The sequence below is a fragment of the Podarcis muralis genome, chromosome 4, assembly GCF_964188315.1.
Source record: "Podarcis muralis chromosome 4, rPodMur119.hap1.1, whole genome shotgun sequence".
NCBI classification, from domain to species: domain Eukaryota; kingdom Metazoa; phylum Chordata; class Lepidosauria; order Squamata; family Lacertidae; genus Podarcis; species Podarcis muralis.
The window spans coordinates 84807265-84824089 of record NC_135658.1 but is presented as its reverse complement, the minus strand read 5'-3'; the positions used below and the strand labels follow the sequence as shown (position 1 = coordinate 84824089).

Below are 16825 nucleotides of genomic sequence, written 5' to 3'. Positions count from 1 at the left end.
GAACAACTTGGCATTTTTGGCACTTTCAAATAAGACTTCATCAAGGTCCCTTTTGTGACTGCTTCTGTATTTTTCATTCTACAGTATTTCTGTACATTTTGTTCTCTGCTTATACATGACTATAACCTTCTTATGGTTGATCCATACGGGCTGTTTACATGTTGAGGTTTTAGCATCAAGGCCATGGGAATGAAACTGATGATCCAGACCCTTCTTTATAATTTCAAAATGAAATGGAAAAAGCCTACTACAAACCTTAGTAAGTCTGTCACTGTTAGCACAGTTATTGATGATGGAAAGAGACTGCTGAAATCTGGTTCCACCAATTCCGACAACATCTGCAATCAGCTGACTCACAGAAATGATAACCTTGTAACGAAGTAGAAACATAAATCTTGAAGATTTCAGGTTGGGGTTTCTATTGTATGCATTATAAATTCTGTATACAGTTTTGGAACTTTCCTAAATATTAAGCAGCCTGTAACTTTGTGTAAATAAACAAATACATAAAATAAATAAATAGATTTGTAGACACTTCTGGGGAAAATGCAAACCTGTATGTGAATAATTTGCATTAAAACTGCAGTGAGTTTGAATATCTAGAAACATCAGCTACTTTTTCCAAAATTTGGGTATAGGAAGTACACATAGAGAGTGCAGCAGCAAGGGTGACCTTTTCACATAGCTGCTGGGCATGCAGCATTTATTATCACACGTAACTTAAAGTGTGTGTGTGCTGCTCGATGCACTATGTTGCTAAGTACACACAATCCAGTCTTTAAGACATGATACCAGAAAAGGTCAGCATTTCATCTCCTTAAAACCCCTTAAATACATAAAAACAAACTGTACTGACTTGTAGGTGTGTCCTCACAAACGATCTCTTTCCTGTGTAATCGAAATTATTCCTCATCAAGAAATAAAGGAGCTGTGATGCTTCTGTTCGTATTGAGCTCAGTTTGGAATTGCAGCACTTCAAAATCTCATAGCACAGTGAAGAACACATGTCAGCCCTTCCTTCATAAAATGTAGAAGGAAACTGTAGAACACACAGAAACATTTACTCTTTAAAAGGTAGGATAAAACGAAACCATCAGGTAACAAGTTTCAAATAGCAAAGTGTTCAAAAAAATGTCACATGGGAGTTGGCTGTTTAATTTGTAACACACTAGAAAGGCTCCCTGAAAACAAACACCCTTGATACAGATACAGTGGTACCTTGGGTTACAGATGCCAAGGTATCTAGTTACATACACTTCAGGTTACAGACTCTGCTAACCCAGAAATAGTACCTCGGGTTACGAACTTTGCTTCAGGATGAGAACAGAAATCGTGCTCCGGCGGCGCGGCAGCAACAGGAGGCCCCATTAGCTAAAGTGGTGCTTCAGGTTAAGAACAGTTTCAGGTTAAGTACGGACCTCTGGAACGAATTAAGTACTTAACCCGAGGTACCACTGTATGTGCATCTGTTTGTTTAGGAGTCCCAAAGTCAGCTTTGCAAATAAGTGTACAAAGAGTTTGCTAGCTTGCCTACCTCACAAATTTAGTAAATTGTAGTCTATGCAGAAATTTGCAACTTTGTAAAGCTTCACCCTTAAAGTGACTAGAAAATATATTTTGACAGCCTGACAGAAGGTAGTGGTTGTCTCAAAATAAGACCAAAGCTTAGACAGGAATTCAGTGTTTCGGGGCTGTCAGATTTCAGATCTGCAACTCCATTTCCCAAAAAGAAAGCAATTGTGACTTTGTCACCTGTTTTAAAGGGTGGGCCATATGGCCCACATTCTAATCTCTCCCATGACACCCGGAGATAACTGCTGTAAAACTGAATGGCCAAACACTATGTTTACATACCGGACCAGCACTTGTTGGTAATGCAGTTCTGGGTTCTGAACATACAGTGGCCTGCTCAGTTAATGGGTCCACCTGTTCCATCAAGGGATTCGGGAGCCTGCTTCTTTGCACTGGCTGGACTGGAATGTCAGTCTACTCAACAAGACAATGACTTGTCCAAATTCAAAAAAGCAATTAACCTGGCATCTAGTTCCTAAGCTATAGCTCCATGAACACAATAGAGTCCTCCTTCATTCAGTTTCAGAAATATATAATCTGATTGAACAAAGAGATTTGCTGTCTGGAGAAAAGCAATACCCTGCCCTAGGCTCTCTACATTTAGAGGCAGCATATAAGTAACAAAACAGAACCACCACCCCAATCAATATAACATACAGAGAGAAGAAATTATAAATTGAAGGCTACTTACCTTAAAAATTAGTGATCTTAAGGCATTGAAGACATTTTTTAATGCAGTTTCTGACTGATTTTTTTGCAGAAAGCAAAGGTACACATCAAACACTTTTTTCATCAGAGGATTATGCCCATGATCCATCAGGAGCTGATTCTTAAAATTAAGAGAATTATATTTTGATACCTACACAGATGAATTACTTTAAGGCCTCAAAAGCCATTATAAACCTTATAGACTTCTTAATGGAATGCTTCCCTCGTGGCTATCTGCACACAAACATCTGGGAAAGAATTATTGGTCTTACTTGAATTGCAGATTGATAACGTGGACAATGAAGACACTTGATTGGGTAATCAAGTGATGGAGGCAGGAGCACAGAATTGTGGGAGGCAGGCTTAATCTCCTCAGTTTTTCAGGCTCACCAAGCAGCAGTAATCAATGTAGAAAAGAAATCTGAAATACCTGCCTACCTCCTCCTGGCTGATGACATGCCCCCAAAATAAACATAACCCCTTAAACATAGAAACAAAGAGAACCCTTAAATAAAGCCTTGACAGCAGTCTGAAATTAGCACAACTGCAGACCACAGCAGGGAGGGCTCTGGTGTTTTCATCTGTTTGTCACCTTACAAATCTACTCTTCAGGTAAGACCAATCGTTCTATTTATTGCAGTGGATGATGAAGCCCACTGGATTGGGACATACCACAGTGATTCCCAACTGGATAGGACCCAACTGCAGTGGTGTTGCTTAAAGTGCTTGATGAACGAGCACGAGTGTGACTATACACATTGCGTCAAACTCAGAGGTGATCTGGAAAAATCACAAACGGGTTGTTTGAAGAGTTTTTCAATGGGTGTTCTGATTATACATGATTTCACATAAGTGTGTGGTGCCTTGGGGTGTAACCCTCACACAAATTGGTTGCTGCCTGTACTCCAGATGTTGTCATCCCTGATCATCAGTATTGCTCCTATCATCCCTGATCATCAGTATTGCTGGCTGGGGCTGATGGGAGTTGGAGTCCAACAACATCTGGAGAGCACTATGTTGGCTACCTCTGGATAAAAACTATGGTTATGCCTAACTATACAGGTATCTAAGCACATACCTTGAATGCCATTGTGAATAAAGATAAAGTGTCCAGAATTGTAAGGCAAACTTCAGTGGCAATGTTGGCTTCAAGTAAAGATTGGTGAAGGACATCTGCTTCTGAATGGCCATAACCTGTGGAAATTTGAGGCAGTTGTTACTTTGAACTCTGTACCAGACTTTGACAAAACTCCAAGCTTTTAATACCAGCACTACTAATCGAATAGTAGCAAAGCTGCAATTCTTATGTGTCTTACAGGAATGCTGCAGTTGCAGGTATATAACATGTGCACATATTTGCAAGCTTGGGTCGTGTAAATGATTGCTTTATGTTTCAGATAGCTTGAAGCAAAAAGTAAGAGCTGAGAGTACATAAATAACAAATGAGTTACAGTAATATTCCAGTTGTATCCCAGACCTGTGGCCTACACATAGGTGGAATTAGCCTAGATAAGTGACAACTGAAAAATAATTTTCAAAAATTCTGAGACCCATTCAGTTTGGTCTAGGACAGTTCTATTCCAGACTGCTGATAGCTGAAGCACATTTTTTCATGATTTAAAATTGAAAGCAAATAAAAAAGTTTTACCCTCATACTAAGAATGTAAGATTAAGAATTACCCACCTTCAAAAAACACAATCCATGTGTTTCTTAATGAGTCCTCATTCTAGGATATACCTGCTTGTTGGAAGGTGACAAGTCCTGAGCAGACTCATGCAGACAGACAACTGTTAGCCTCCTCTAAAGGCAGATAATTCTGCTGCATCAGGAGTCTTTAAATGCTCTAATCATTTGCAACACAGACAGAAGGAAAGAAGTCCCCAGCATGCATCTCTGAGAGATGCAATGGGCAATCTCCTTCATGGTTGCATACAATGGGCTCACAAGAGCATTTACTTTCATTCTTATCTGAATATATAAACAGAACCCATTGTAATACTATGCCACAGATACTCATCTTATTAAGTCAATCCAGGAGAATAACATGGCCAATGGTATCAAAGGCTGCTGAGAGATCAAGCAGAAGTAAAAGGGTTGCACTCTCCTGTCCCTTTTGTGATGAAGGGCTTCCATCAGGACAACCAAGGCTGATTCAGTTCTGAAACCAGGTCTGAACCAGATTGGATCTAGATGATCAGGCTCATCCAGGAACACCTGCAGTTGCTCCACAACCACCTTCTCTACCACCTTTGCCAAGAAAGGAGTGCTGACGACGGGTCTACAGTTATTGCACTCCATTGGGCTTTTTGAGGAGTGGATACACCACCACCTCTTTAAGGGGAGTGGGCACCACCCCATCACGCATTTACTGCACCTCTGACCCATTCAGTCATCTCACCCCAGCTAGTTTTAATAAACCAGGATGGATAAGGATCTAATGAATAGGTAGTTAGGCAGATCATTGCAAGTATCCTGTCCATATCATCAGACTGCATTAACTGGAACTGATCCAGCAACACTGGGCTTGATGTTGCATTAGGCACCTCACAAGGCAGCATCTAAAATCACTGCAAACCCAAGCAACTTAGTGGAGTTAACCCTTTTTTAAGTTAACTACCTTTCATTCCTGTATCTCCACTTTGTTAGAACAATTAATTTCTGGATTTTTTGCTCATATACAGTTAACTGAATTTGCACTAAAACTGTATTGCAAAACCAATAAAAAGCTAGACTAGGTATGTTAGAAATGTACGTATCTCTTGTATTTCCCTAACTGAACACCATTATTTCCTATCTTCACAAAAGCACTATTGAAACAAGTTATTTGTTTAACTATTTAATGACATATTACTCCAGGGGAGCATAATATCAGTAAATAAGATGCTAAGAAATAGGTATAGTCATTTTAAGGGGGGGGGGAACCAATTAGCAAAATTTAAAATCAAATTTTCTTCCCCAAAATATGAAGCATTGATCAACCTATGCTTAAGAATAAGGTGGCCCTTTAATTTCTTTGCCCCTCCAGATGTTGCTGAACTACAGATCCCATTATCCTTGGCCATTTGGGAATGTTTGCTAGGGCTGATGGGTAGTTCATAAACATCTGGAATGCCAAAGGTTCCACAGCCCTGCTGCACATTAAAGGAAGCAGCAGAGAAGAACCGTCATTGAAACATCGGGTGAATGGCAAAGGAATTTTGGCAAACTGAGAAATATGGCTACAAGAAGAAGAAATCTAAGGATCTCCTAAGGCTCAAGCAGAGACACAGCGGGATTTGCATGCACCCATTTCCCCCCTGGATATCTTCCTTCTCAAAAATTGTCCCAACCAAATTCCTGAAGTGTTCTTTAAAAGTCTGTGTTCAAAATGGGATTTGACATGAGGGTTTTAAAATAGAACAAAATGATGATTTTGGTCCTAAGTTCCACTTGTGGAACAGGGGTTTTCTGCCTTCCGTCTGCTGCTCCTGGGGCCCTCCAAAGCAGGTGGTGTGGGAGTTCCAGATGGAGGGGGAAATCCCCCCACTTTGCTTGAGTGGAAATTACTTCCGATTTCACAAGGACAGTGTTCAGTCAAATCAATCTGCATGCAGCAGTGCCATGTCCATATTTTAAAAGTGTATAGGAAAATCTCTTCGCCCCCACCTAAACAAATTAAACTCAGGGATAGAAGTCTTCTGGAGAATAATTCTGGGGATTCTGTGAGGTATTTTTGAGAAAGATCTGTCAATCTTTTCTGTGTCTGGTCTGGGTGAGCTTTCCGTTTTGGAAAATTTGAAAAATGGGGAATACACTGCCAGATTATAGCCTTAAAAACAGGCTAGAATGAAGAAAAAGTATCCAAGACTTAAATCAGCTCACTACTAATTTCCAGAAAAGCAGATGCATTTGTTAAAAGTATTCAGGCAGTACATAGTTAATGTGGGTTTTATTATTTCAGTAAGCTGCCCATTCTTGAATACTGTGAAGCTTCACAAAAGTCAAGTGATATTCTTAATGATGCAGCTGAAATATTTCCAAAGATTACTTAAATCTAGATTTCATTTCAAGAATTCCAACAGAAGCTGACTTCAACCTGATTGTCTTACCATTGTCTACAGAAATTCCAAGCAAACTTGATATTTTTCTCACACTGAAAACACAGAAAAAGTCACTTCATTACTGGGTGCTTCTTCACATCCAAACTAAATCATGGACTTTCACAGTACTTTTATGCTACTTCAGAGTATTTCCCCTTAAAAACTTTATGCCAAAACATGGTCACATGATCAACCAAGCACATTTCACCGTTTTCAAAATGTTCTTGAGAAAGAGTATAATGAAAGTTCTCAAGGGCAGTTGAAAACGTTGTTCAAGATGAACACCACAGAGTGCATAAATTTGAAGTAGCATACATCAAATACCAATGTATACAAAATTTTGAGTATAGCATGCTAAAATGCTGTAGTTAACCATGTTCCACATTGTGTCATCATTTGTTACTTCCACTCAGCTGTGAACAGAATTCATGTTGGTGCTTGACCTTGAAAAATAAAGTCCATGACATGCTCTGGTGTGGGTTTCGACCTGCCTCTGGTGTTGTGGTACTGGATGAGATTTCAGGTGTTATGTCATGGAACTTACTGTGGCTAAATGTGAGAGAGTTATCCAGGCTGCTCAGCTGCTGTAATCTGGCATGCATCATCCCTGTTCTGTTACGGGAAACAGGCAATGTCTGAGATTTTCGATCATGAACTATGGGTCCCAACCCCTCCTGGTTCCTGCAAGATGGGTGAAATGGGACAGAAGCAAAAGTTAAACATGTTGCACTGCAGCAAGAGAGGGTGAGAGTTAGTTAAGCAGGCCAAGCAAAAACTCTACTAGAAGATGAAAATACAATGCAGCCTATTATCTATTTTAGTTAAAGTTTTGGGAAATTTATCCAGTCAGTCAAAGCAGTACATAAAGGATGTGGACTATAGTATTTACTTCTTGACCACAATGGACTATTTACAGTTGGACAGACTGGAGGTAGGTCAGCTATAGTGAGAGTCTTCGGAAGACAGACTCAGTCAGGAAGACTAACTCTCCCTGACCACTGTACTTTGGTCATTTTACATTAGCTTAAACTAGGCAGAATTCCAAAAGCATCACAGCAAGTACCTTCTCAGTCCCAAAGCTTCAAAAATGCTTGAAAGCAGCAGCACACAACTTGCTTTAGAAACATTTAGTTCAGAATAGTAAATGTGCTACCGTGTATACAAATAATTTTTAAGAGAGCTTTGTGTGATGAGAATTTGTTATAGAAAGTTTAAGGAGGATCTGAGAGAGTATTTAGTAAGCACACATGCAGTAAGAGCAAAATTACGTGATATACTAATGCCTGTATCTTACCGAGGCAGGAAGGGAGTAGAGCCATATACTTTGTTAAACTTGCCAGCAATCAAGTGAAGGAAATAGAAAAGTGATCTGTGTTAGCAATCAGTACAGACTAACCTCCTAGTGTGTACCACCACCAGAGCTGACAAGAAATGAAAACCAATACCAGAATTACACACATCCCTGTTTCCTCAACCATAGGGTGTGTAAAGATTGCATGCACTATTTTTTTGCTAGCACATTCCTTTGGTGCATCTCAATGTGGAATATTTGTGAATCACTTCAATAATCACATTTACATCAGAAACGTGCATAGTTTTCAGTTCAATGTTTTCACATGCAACACAACCAAGTGGTATGTTATTGGTGAAATAGTCTCTTAACAAATTCATCAAGAGCTATTTAATGCATTTTCATGCATTATGAATCTTCCTACTTATACAACTATATCAAGTGGGCAAAAGCTCAAACTGTAATTTCAGGAGCAACAATATGTATTTTTATTAAATAAAACGGTTAAACATCATGTAGTACATTAAGAAAAATGCAACAATAAAGAAATAAAGGATATTTTACTCCAGCCCAAAGAAAGAACACAAGTACCAGTGCCACATTAGAAATGTGTGGCTTAATTCTGGATGGCAAAACCATGTATGTGCTGTATCACTTCAGTCTGCATGTGAGGTCTTACTCGAGAGTAACCAGCACAATGCCCTCCGGATGCTGAACTTTAATTCTCATTAGCCCAGTCAACATAGCCAATAATCAGGATAATGGACACTATAGTTCAACAATGTCTTGAAGATAAGAAGGCTAGGCTAGCATCCTTCTCCCTGACATCTAATTTATTGTGTGGAGGGATCTTTTGGTCAGAAGAGCCCATACCTGCTATCTGAAGTGATTTACAGATCATACACTGCTTTACCACCTCAGCTGCTTTATGAGAACTAGGCACAAACATTAGGAAGCAGGCAGAACAGATCTAAAGCTGGGGAAAAATCCAAGGTTCAAAGAACCCCAAATGGCATTTTTCCCTGGGAGCAGGCTGGGGAGATGGGGGATAAATAGCCATATAAGTGTTGCAACACTTTTAAGTGAGTTCAAATACATATTCAGTTTGATTCACAGAACAGCATGCTTTATTTTGATTTTTCCATGCCCCCTTTCAAGACATTGTGTCAAAGATTAAAAGCAAAATCAACCAATGGCAATAGGATAATCTTCTTTTGGGAGAGAAAGAAAGGCAATGTATGTTGTATTTTTTCTCTTTCATATATCCAAGTCATAATTTCCTGTATTTGTGTCTGGTGTAAGTCACAATAACATCAGCTAGCAAGTTAACAGGCTTGTGCCAAAAGTCCATGTGGAGGCTGTCTCTAACATCAAAATATTGCAACAAACGTGGTAAATTTCCATACAAGCAGCTAATGGAACTAAGACCAGTGTAGCCAGCATTGGATAGGATGAAAAGATACATGTGGTGTTACAAAGCCTTGTTTAGTCTGACTGGAGAGTGCACAGGAGGTAGGAATAATTCACAGGCTATCATTCAGGTACTATGCACGGTTTTGAGAATGTCACAAGGCAGTTTGGGCAAACCTCCACAGTTTTAATAGCCAACACAAAAATCCTAAACTATGTAGTGCAGCAATTTGGGATGAGTTTTCAGTGCTAGTAAGGCAACACAGGTAACATGTGTCAAGCACTACAAAGGCCGTATACTTACCTTCTAGTACAAAGACATCTCTTACCAGTATTAACTGAACATTATTCAAATGACAAGAATTTAATGCATTCTGTCACAACAAAGTTACACCATTAGGTTATACACAGTACCTGGCGATGTATCGTTTTCCCATGTATTGAAACTGATGCAAGCACACTCTGCAAAGAACACAGTGAGGGTTAGTTTTAAAACTAAGGCATAATTTTAGTAAAAACTTAACTGGAGCCAGCTCATGATATGATAAAATAATGAATGTCCACGATTTTAATGATCACTTGGCTTAATTCCCATCCCCAAACCAGAGTCTCTACCTCAATCCCATGTTACAGCTGTCACCTTTCTGCCAAACAAGTTATGTTCAACACTTTCTGCTCTCATGCAGAGTGAAGCCAAGATCCAGTAGTTGCTATGCCTGTCTTGTTTATTAAAACAGTATAGGAATTATCACTGACAATTTTTCCCCACTTTCTGTAGTACTGTAGTGCAATCCAAACCATGTCTAATGAAAAGTAAGTTGTTAGGATTGTACCTGTGTCTTCAATGATCTCTAGTACATTTAAATTCCTGAACCACCAACAGTGAAGAAACAGTTCACAGCCAATCTGCTTTCTTCACAAAAATATTTATGCCAATGCTATGGCAGCAGCATTGGGTCAAAATGCATTCTTACCAGGATCTGTCTTGGGCTCTACTTATGCTAGAGAGGTCATGATAGTAACCTCTAATTATAGAAGGCAGTCTACAGAATATCTCCCACACACAGATACTGTGTGATGGGGGCATCATAGAACGACCTGCGGAGCGACCTTTCCATAAAAGTTCACTACCATGAACATCTTCTCAAAGAGCTACAACAGTGTACTTATTTGGATTTCTAGTAGCTGGCATCCCATCATTAATAGATAAGGGAGCAGAAGTAGAGAAATAGAAGAGCTATTTCCTCCATGCTCTGTGGTCTTCCTGGAGTCATCTGGTTTGCCACAGTGGGAAGCTGGGTAACAGAATTGATGGATCTTTGGTCTGATCCAGCAGGGCTCTTTTGCTCTTCTTAGGGACAGACAGATTGATGCAAACAACCATGTGTTAGTTTTGTATCTGACTGAGGGCCTTCAGTTCCCGTCAATGTTTATAGAAATCTGATAGCACCTTGGGTGTATCAAGGGTATTCACAGATTTTTGAGGAGTCACCAGTGGATTTGCAGCTGGTAAGCTAAGGGATTCATCTTTTGTACTCTGTTAAACACAATTATCCTGTGTTTACAATAAAATGTTCAAAGCAGCTCACAAGACCTTATTAATATACTGTATAATGATAATAACACTTGGAACAACAGAATGCAGCAGGGTAAGATGGGGAAAGGAAATATGTTTAATGTCCCCTCATCTGTGCATCCCTTTTTATGAAGTATAAAATGATAATTTCCATCTCCAACTTATACGTGAACAATAGTAGAACAGTATACACACACAGGTTTGCATACATCTCGTTGGAAAAACTGCAAGCTGATTTACTTCTAATTGACAACATGGTATTAATGTTGAATGTGTGGAGATAAACGTGTGCATGTGGGAGCTTGTGAGATGTATTGCAGATTTCTCCATTACCAGGACATTTTGAAAAGTTGCAATGCTATATAGTATATACAATATTTACTGCGGACTTTAAGTTCATGTCTGAAATGCAGTAACTGTACAGTACAAAGAATTATAGTAATAGCCAAGACAACTCACTCTGCAATTGTGAAAAAATCCATAAGTTCTGATGTTGAGGCCTTGTTCCAGTACGTGAAAAGGGCATCTACAATGTATTGGGAAAAGCAATTAATAAAATGTGAGTATCACTGATGTGAATAGTTTTAAGGACACAAAGCAGGAAAGCTAGTATGTTACACAAAGCAAAACCTGGTTAGAGACTACACATCTAACAGCAGACAGCCTTCTAAATATGCATTTGAGGTACAAGTGCACAGCTTATTACTCCACAGCTCTTCTGTATAGGCTCTCTATTCTATACTGGTCAAGATTACATAGCTTGAACTAGAGATGGGCCAATCTATCAATTTCTCTCAGTTTCTAATTTTTCCACTCTTAAGCTCAGTTCACCACATTTCCACATTAAAGGTAAAGGTAAAGGTACCCCTGCCCTTGCGGGCCAGTCGTGTCCGACTCTAGGGTTGTGCGCCCATCTCACTTAAGAGGCTGGGGGCCAGCGCTGTCTGGAGACACTTCCGGGTCACGTGGCCAGCGTGACGAAGCTGCTCTGGCGAGCCGGCACCAGCGCAGCACACGGAAACGCTGTTTACCTTCCCGCTATAAAGCGGTACCTATTTATCTACTTGCACCTAAGGGTGCTTTCGAACTGCTAGATGGGCAGGAGCTGGGACCGAAAGACGGGAACTCACCCCGCCGTGTGGATTCGGACCGCCAACCATGCGATCGGCAAGCCCACCCGCGTCCCATTTCCACATTAGCTTGTGATTTTAAAAAAAACTACTCAGGAATATTGCTCTGCATTTCAGCGCACATTTCTCCTAATATGCAAGCAATACCCCCTAACATGAAGCATTTCTGTATTGTATTTTTACCTTTTGCTCATTTTTTTGATTGAAGAACTGGATTACAACATTTTTAGAAATGTGAAATTCAAAGGATATTTTGGGAGATACCCATTCGGGAAGGATTAGGTAGGTTTTGCAGGGGAACTAGGATGAGATATCACCTAAGTGTGTAAGCTGAATGATGTGGAAGGAAGCATTCCCCCAGGTCCCCAGCCATGTAAATATATGCCAGAGCTTTGAATTGTGCTTGGCAATTGCCAGGAGTTTCTGAACAGTCTTCAAAACCAGTCCCTTATACAATACATAGCAATAGTCTAATATGGAGGTTTAGCAGAGCATGGATAATGGAGCCAGATTCTCCATTTCAGACCGGAAGGAGCTTCAGCTGGTGGAAGATGCTCTGTGCCACTAACTCACATCGGGTATCCAGGGACAAAGCTGTAGCACTCCTAAACCACAAACCTGATCCTTTTGTGGGGAGAGGAATCCCATCCAGAACAGGCTGAACTCCACTTCTGTAGAGGGATAAACTACCCACCAATGGTACCTTTGTCTTGTCTGGATTAAGCATTCATCTTGTGGGCATTTTCTGCTCATTTATATAAGTTTACATCCCCTAGCAAGTATTTGGTTGGTAGAATGCCAAATTCAGAGATGAGTTCTGGGGCAGGGAAGCAGGAAGCATTGAAGTAATCAAGTCTTCAGCCCCTAATAAATAACAGCAGAACCAGAAAACTTTTTGCAGAATTAAGCACGAGGAATACAAATCAGAAGAGAATCTAACAGAGGCTATTACATTCCAAGTTACACATGACATGTTACAGCTGTTACTGAACAGGGGTTTAAAACACTCACTGTCAGAATTTAAGAAGTGAAAAGCTTTTGCTTACCATCTGACATGCTTTTTAAAATATGAAGGAAACACATCAGTAGACTCCTGATTTCAGCTTGATCAAGCTTGTCACATCGAACTACAGAACTTCCCAAAGGGCAAATCTGTTGGTTCTGAAAAATACAGGAATAAAGTCGGACAAGAGGCTCATCTTAATGCATTAAGGCACAAACACAGCATCTCAAAACCGAGAGTTGGGTATCCAAGGACAAAGGTGGAACACTCCTAAATCACAAACCAGATCCTTTTGTGGGGAGAGGAACACTCACATGTTGATAGTGTAAGTTGCTAAGACACACCAGCATATAGACCAATCTAAGTTTGTACATTGCACCCAGATCCAATTCCCTTTTTGTACACATTCGATGGTTACCTCTCTCAAGCCTTCAATTTGTAAACAAGAAAAACTACTTAAAGATAAGAGTTAAAGTAAATGCATATCTTCTTTAGGGCAATTGGTCAGTATCTAAAGGTGTATGATACAGCCATGCTTCAATATGTGATTTGTATGTGGAAATGCCAAACCATAAAGCAATTACTTCTGAGCCTCAAACTACAATAGCAAAAGTACTACACTGCAAACGCACACAAACACACAGGAAACAGGAATATCACACAAAAGCCAAAGACAATTTGACAGTAAATGCCTAAACCTGCATTAATTAATTAAATAAGCCTTACAGATGTTTCAGGCCTTCTTTCAAGTGTTTGCCTGCATGCCTTCTCCCAGGCATACTAATTTTGAGATAAAAATATACAATTACATATGCAGAGTAGTCTTTCAATTCTATTAAGATCAACTCAGGTCTTTTGACTTCCATTCCTGAGTTGTAAAGACTTTCTGCAATATTTGTTGCTGCAGGAAAGCTCTACACCCAACACTGTAGCCCCCAAAGGCAACTTGCTTTGAAATCAATCAGCCCAAATAAAAGATTATCAGCCAGGAGAAAAGCTTAGAAGTAAGTCAGCTAGGATAAGTACCATCGTGAAATGTATAATAAAATAGCAGCTATGTCCAGCAAGAAACGAGTATAACTTGAATATTTGATATTGAAAATGGCTACACCAAATTTTAAAATTTCAGTACTGCTGTCAATTGCTTCGCACTGCAAATCAAGCCATTACCATGAAGAAGAAAATAATTAGATGACAATTTTGCCATTTAGCAGAAGTAGCCTTACAGTGTGCAGATCATTAACAAATCTGATGGTGTGGTTTTTTACATTTCAATATGCCATGATGCTTTCAAACAATTAAGATACTGTTTCCTCTCCAGTAGAAGCTTCTTCAGTGCTCAGGGCAAAATTGGCAACAAGCTGCACTCAGAAACTTAACCAAATAAACCACACAAAAATGAATACTTCTTGTAATGGAGGAGACACAACAGCATGGAAATCTCTCTCTGGTAAAGATGGAACTGTCAATAGTGAAAAATCCACTGTAACACGCTTTTTCTTTGATGAATGGTAGTGTTCTCGTTCCTCTCCACTAGTAAATAATGTATGAGCGGAATGCCTTCTGAGAAGTTTCTCCCTCTGCCACAAGGCGGCATGTCAGGGTTAAGAAGAAAACATTAAACCATGGTGTGACTGCCACAAGATCCAACCTCAAAACGTTAAATATATGACAGGTAAAAGGCAAATGCAACTGAACGTGAGAGGCTAAATATGCTTAATTATTAAAACTCTTTCACTGAAAGCAACCATGTGGATTTATACCAGTGAACTAAGACAAGTAGGGCTGTATCCAGTGGTAGTCACAGTCTAAGAAGATCCATTGAAATTAATGAACCTAAGTTATCCCCCTTAATTTTAATGGCTTTACACCGAGTATGGCTACTATGGAGACAGCCCTTGGTGAATTAAGAGTGTCCTTCAAAGAATGGTACTATATTTCCTAAAAATATTAATTTATTGTAAATTTTCCTGCATTCATGCAGTCTAAAAAATAGCCGAAATAAGTTGGTATTATATATACACGTAAGTAAATACACATATAACATATTTATTGAGACAGTGGCATAGTTTCCTCTAGAAATTAATGTTCACTCAATAGGGGCCTCCCCTTACAGCTAGACACATTTTATTTAATGTAGAATAAGAGAAGAACTAGAAATGGCTACTCATTTTCCCTCAGCGGAGTAAATTATACAGTAGTGGCAAAAAAGCAAGATTAGAGTGTGTAGAAGCTTCTCTTACAGGCACAAATATATAAAAGTACCCTTACCTTGTCAAGGGAATTGCTCTTTTCACTATGTCTTTCTAGGAGACTGTTTCCTGAATCTGTACTTATAAGAGACCCTCTTGAGTCTGCATTTCTTACACAATTAACATTTGGAGTCGAAGAGGTATATGGGGATGCTGAATAATAAGATGGTAGAAAAGGGATACATTAGAGGCTCTGCTAGTGTGAGATTCAACCTGCATTCAACTGCCCCTCTTTTATTCAAATCACCCTTCCAATATTTATATGCTAGGTAGATGCCAGAAACTTGGCTTGTAAAGGGGTTGCCAGCTGGGTGCATGTTTCAGGTGACAGAATTCAACATCTGGATTTATTAGTAGGAGATATCTGAATGCGAAGAAATATAGACTTATCATATTTTCCCGTGTATAAGACTAGGTTTCTTTTCCTTTAAAATGTCAAAAATTAGGGGGCGTCTTATACACAGATACATCTCCTCCCCATTTTCTTAAATCTGAGTCCCCCCAAATAGGGAGTGTCTTATACATGGGGGCATCTTATAGATGGAAAAATACGGTATTTAGTTATAGGATATACATATATATGACTTCATTATTTTATATCCCATTCAAGAAACTAATGAGTACCCAATTTTTTCCTTATAACAAACTGAAAGTAGATTTGGCTGAGAGTGTTTCATGGGAACAAGCTCTGTAACTGTGTGGAAATTCGATATTTTTAAGTAATATAAGGGCTTAAAGGGACGTGAAGTTAGAAATAAAACGCAGAAATGGAAACATTACATCCCTCAAAAGATCATTTTCACCAATAAAATATCTACATGTAAAGTATCAAATTTCATTTCTTAGAAGGCTACATTTTGCTGTTCACAATGAGACATTAAAAGCTTTAATTAAAAGAAGTGTAAAAAATATTTTTAAATGGTTACCAATGCCTGATATAGCACCAAACACGTCCTTGTGGAGGTTGCTATCAAGGGTATTCACAGATTTTTGAGGAGTCATCAGTGGATTTGCAGCTGGTAAGCTAAGGGATTCATCTTTTGTACTCTGTTAAAAAAGAAATAATTTCACTTCCTTTGATATTCCTAAAAGTGGTATATTTTTACACTAGAATTTTTTCAAGCTTAAAGTTTCAGAAATAAAAATATCCACTCACACTGCTGGAAGCATTAATAGGGAAAGGTGAAATATCCTTGACATCAATTCGATGGGCATTTTCTATCAGCACCCCAAAGGTTGGCAAATACAACGTAGCTATTCTCGCTTGATGGCTCTGTACCAAAACATTTTAGTTCTCATTATTCAATGGGAATATACACACACTCACATTTCAGATATTCGCTGTTGTGGAGCTAGAGTTATAACTTGATTTTTGGTTCTTGCACATTTAAAAGGAACAGATGTTAGCTGAAAGTCCTCAAACATATCCTTTTTGCAGTCAGATGGGAGTCACAAGTTTACTGAATCTGAATTTCCTAATCACAATGTTAGCAATTAAGAAAAAGCTCAACAAGTATGGCAAGGTGAGAATTAATAATATATTTTATAGTGCAAGAAGCATATTTTGCCAGGTGAGCAAGTCTATCTTTTCCCAATGATTCATTCTTGCTTGAGCTGGTAATACAGGCAAAAGGCTCTTTGATCATCTCCCCCAGTGTTCTCGAACCTCATCTCAGAGGATCTCTGCTTACAAAGAAAAAAAAGAGTTCTGGTGCACGGACAGGCTCCCCCTATTCAGAGAAGTGCAGTAAGTTTAGAATCCTGTATTGGCTATGATCTCTGCATCTACTATTAAAGCATGAG

The 16825-nt window shown here is 39.2% G+C and overlaps 1 protein-coding gene across 20 annotated transcripts in view; it reads right to left on the bottom strand.

The window, feature by feature from the left end:
- The window catches only part of DOCK9 (dedicator of cytokinesis 9), a 135962-nt gene that overhangs the window by 13271 nt on the left and 105866 nt on the right, over positions 1-16825 (bottom strand). For 12 of the 20 annotated variants that reach the window (XM_077927702.1, XM_077927691.1, XM_077927694.1 and 9 more), the window contains 11 exons: positions 16179-16295; positions 15949-16069; positions 15042-15175; positions 12814-12928; positions 11097-11163; positions 9476-9523; positions 6905-7041; positions 3359-3474; positions 2264-2401; positions 857-1039; positions 256-369 (listed from right to left, as the gene is read on the bottom strand). In XM_077927702.1, the coding sequence (XP_077783828.1) occupies positions 256-369; positions 857-1039; positions 2264-2401; positions 3359-3474; positions 6905-7041; positions 9476-9523; positions 11097-11163; positions 12814-12928; positions 15042-15175; positions 15949-16069; positions 16179-16295 (1290 nt within the window). Of the gene's footprint in view, positions 1-255; positions 370-856; positions 1040-2263; positions 2402-3358; positions 3475-6369; positions 6414-6904; positions 7042-9475; positions 9524-11096; positions 11164-12813; positions 12929-15041; positions 15176-15948; positions 16070-16178; positions 16296-16825 lie in introns of all 20 variants that reach the window. The other 8 variants (XM_028728257.2, XM_077927697.1, XM_028728252.2 and 5 more) reach the window with 2 other exon arrangements.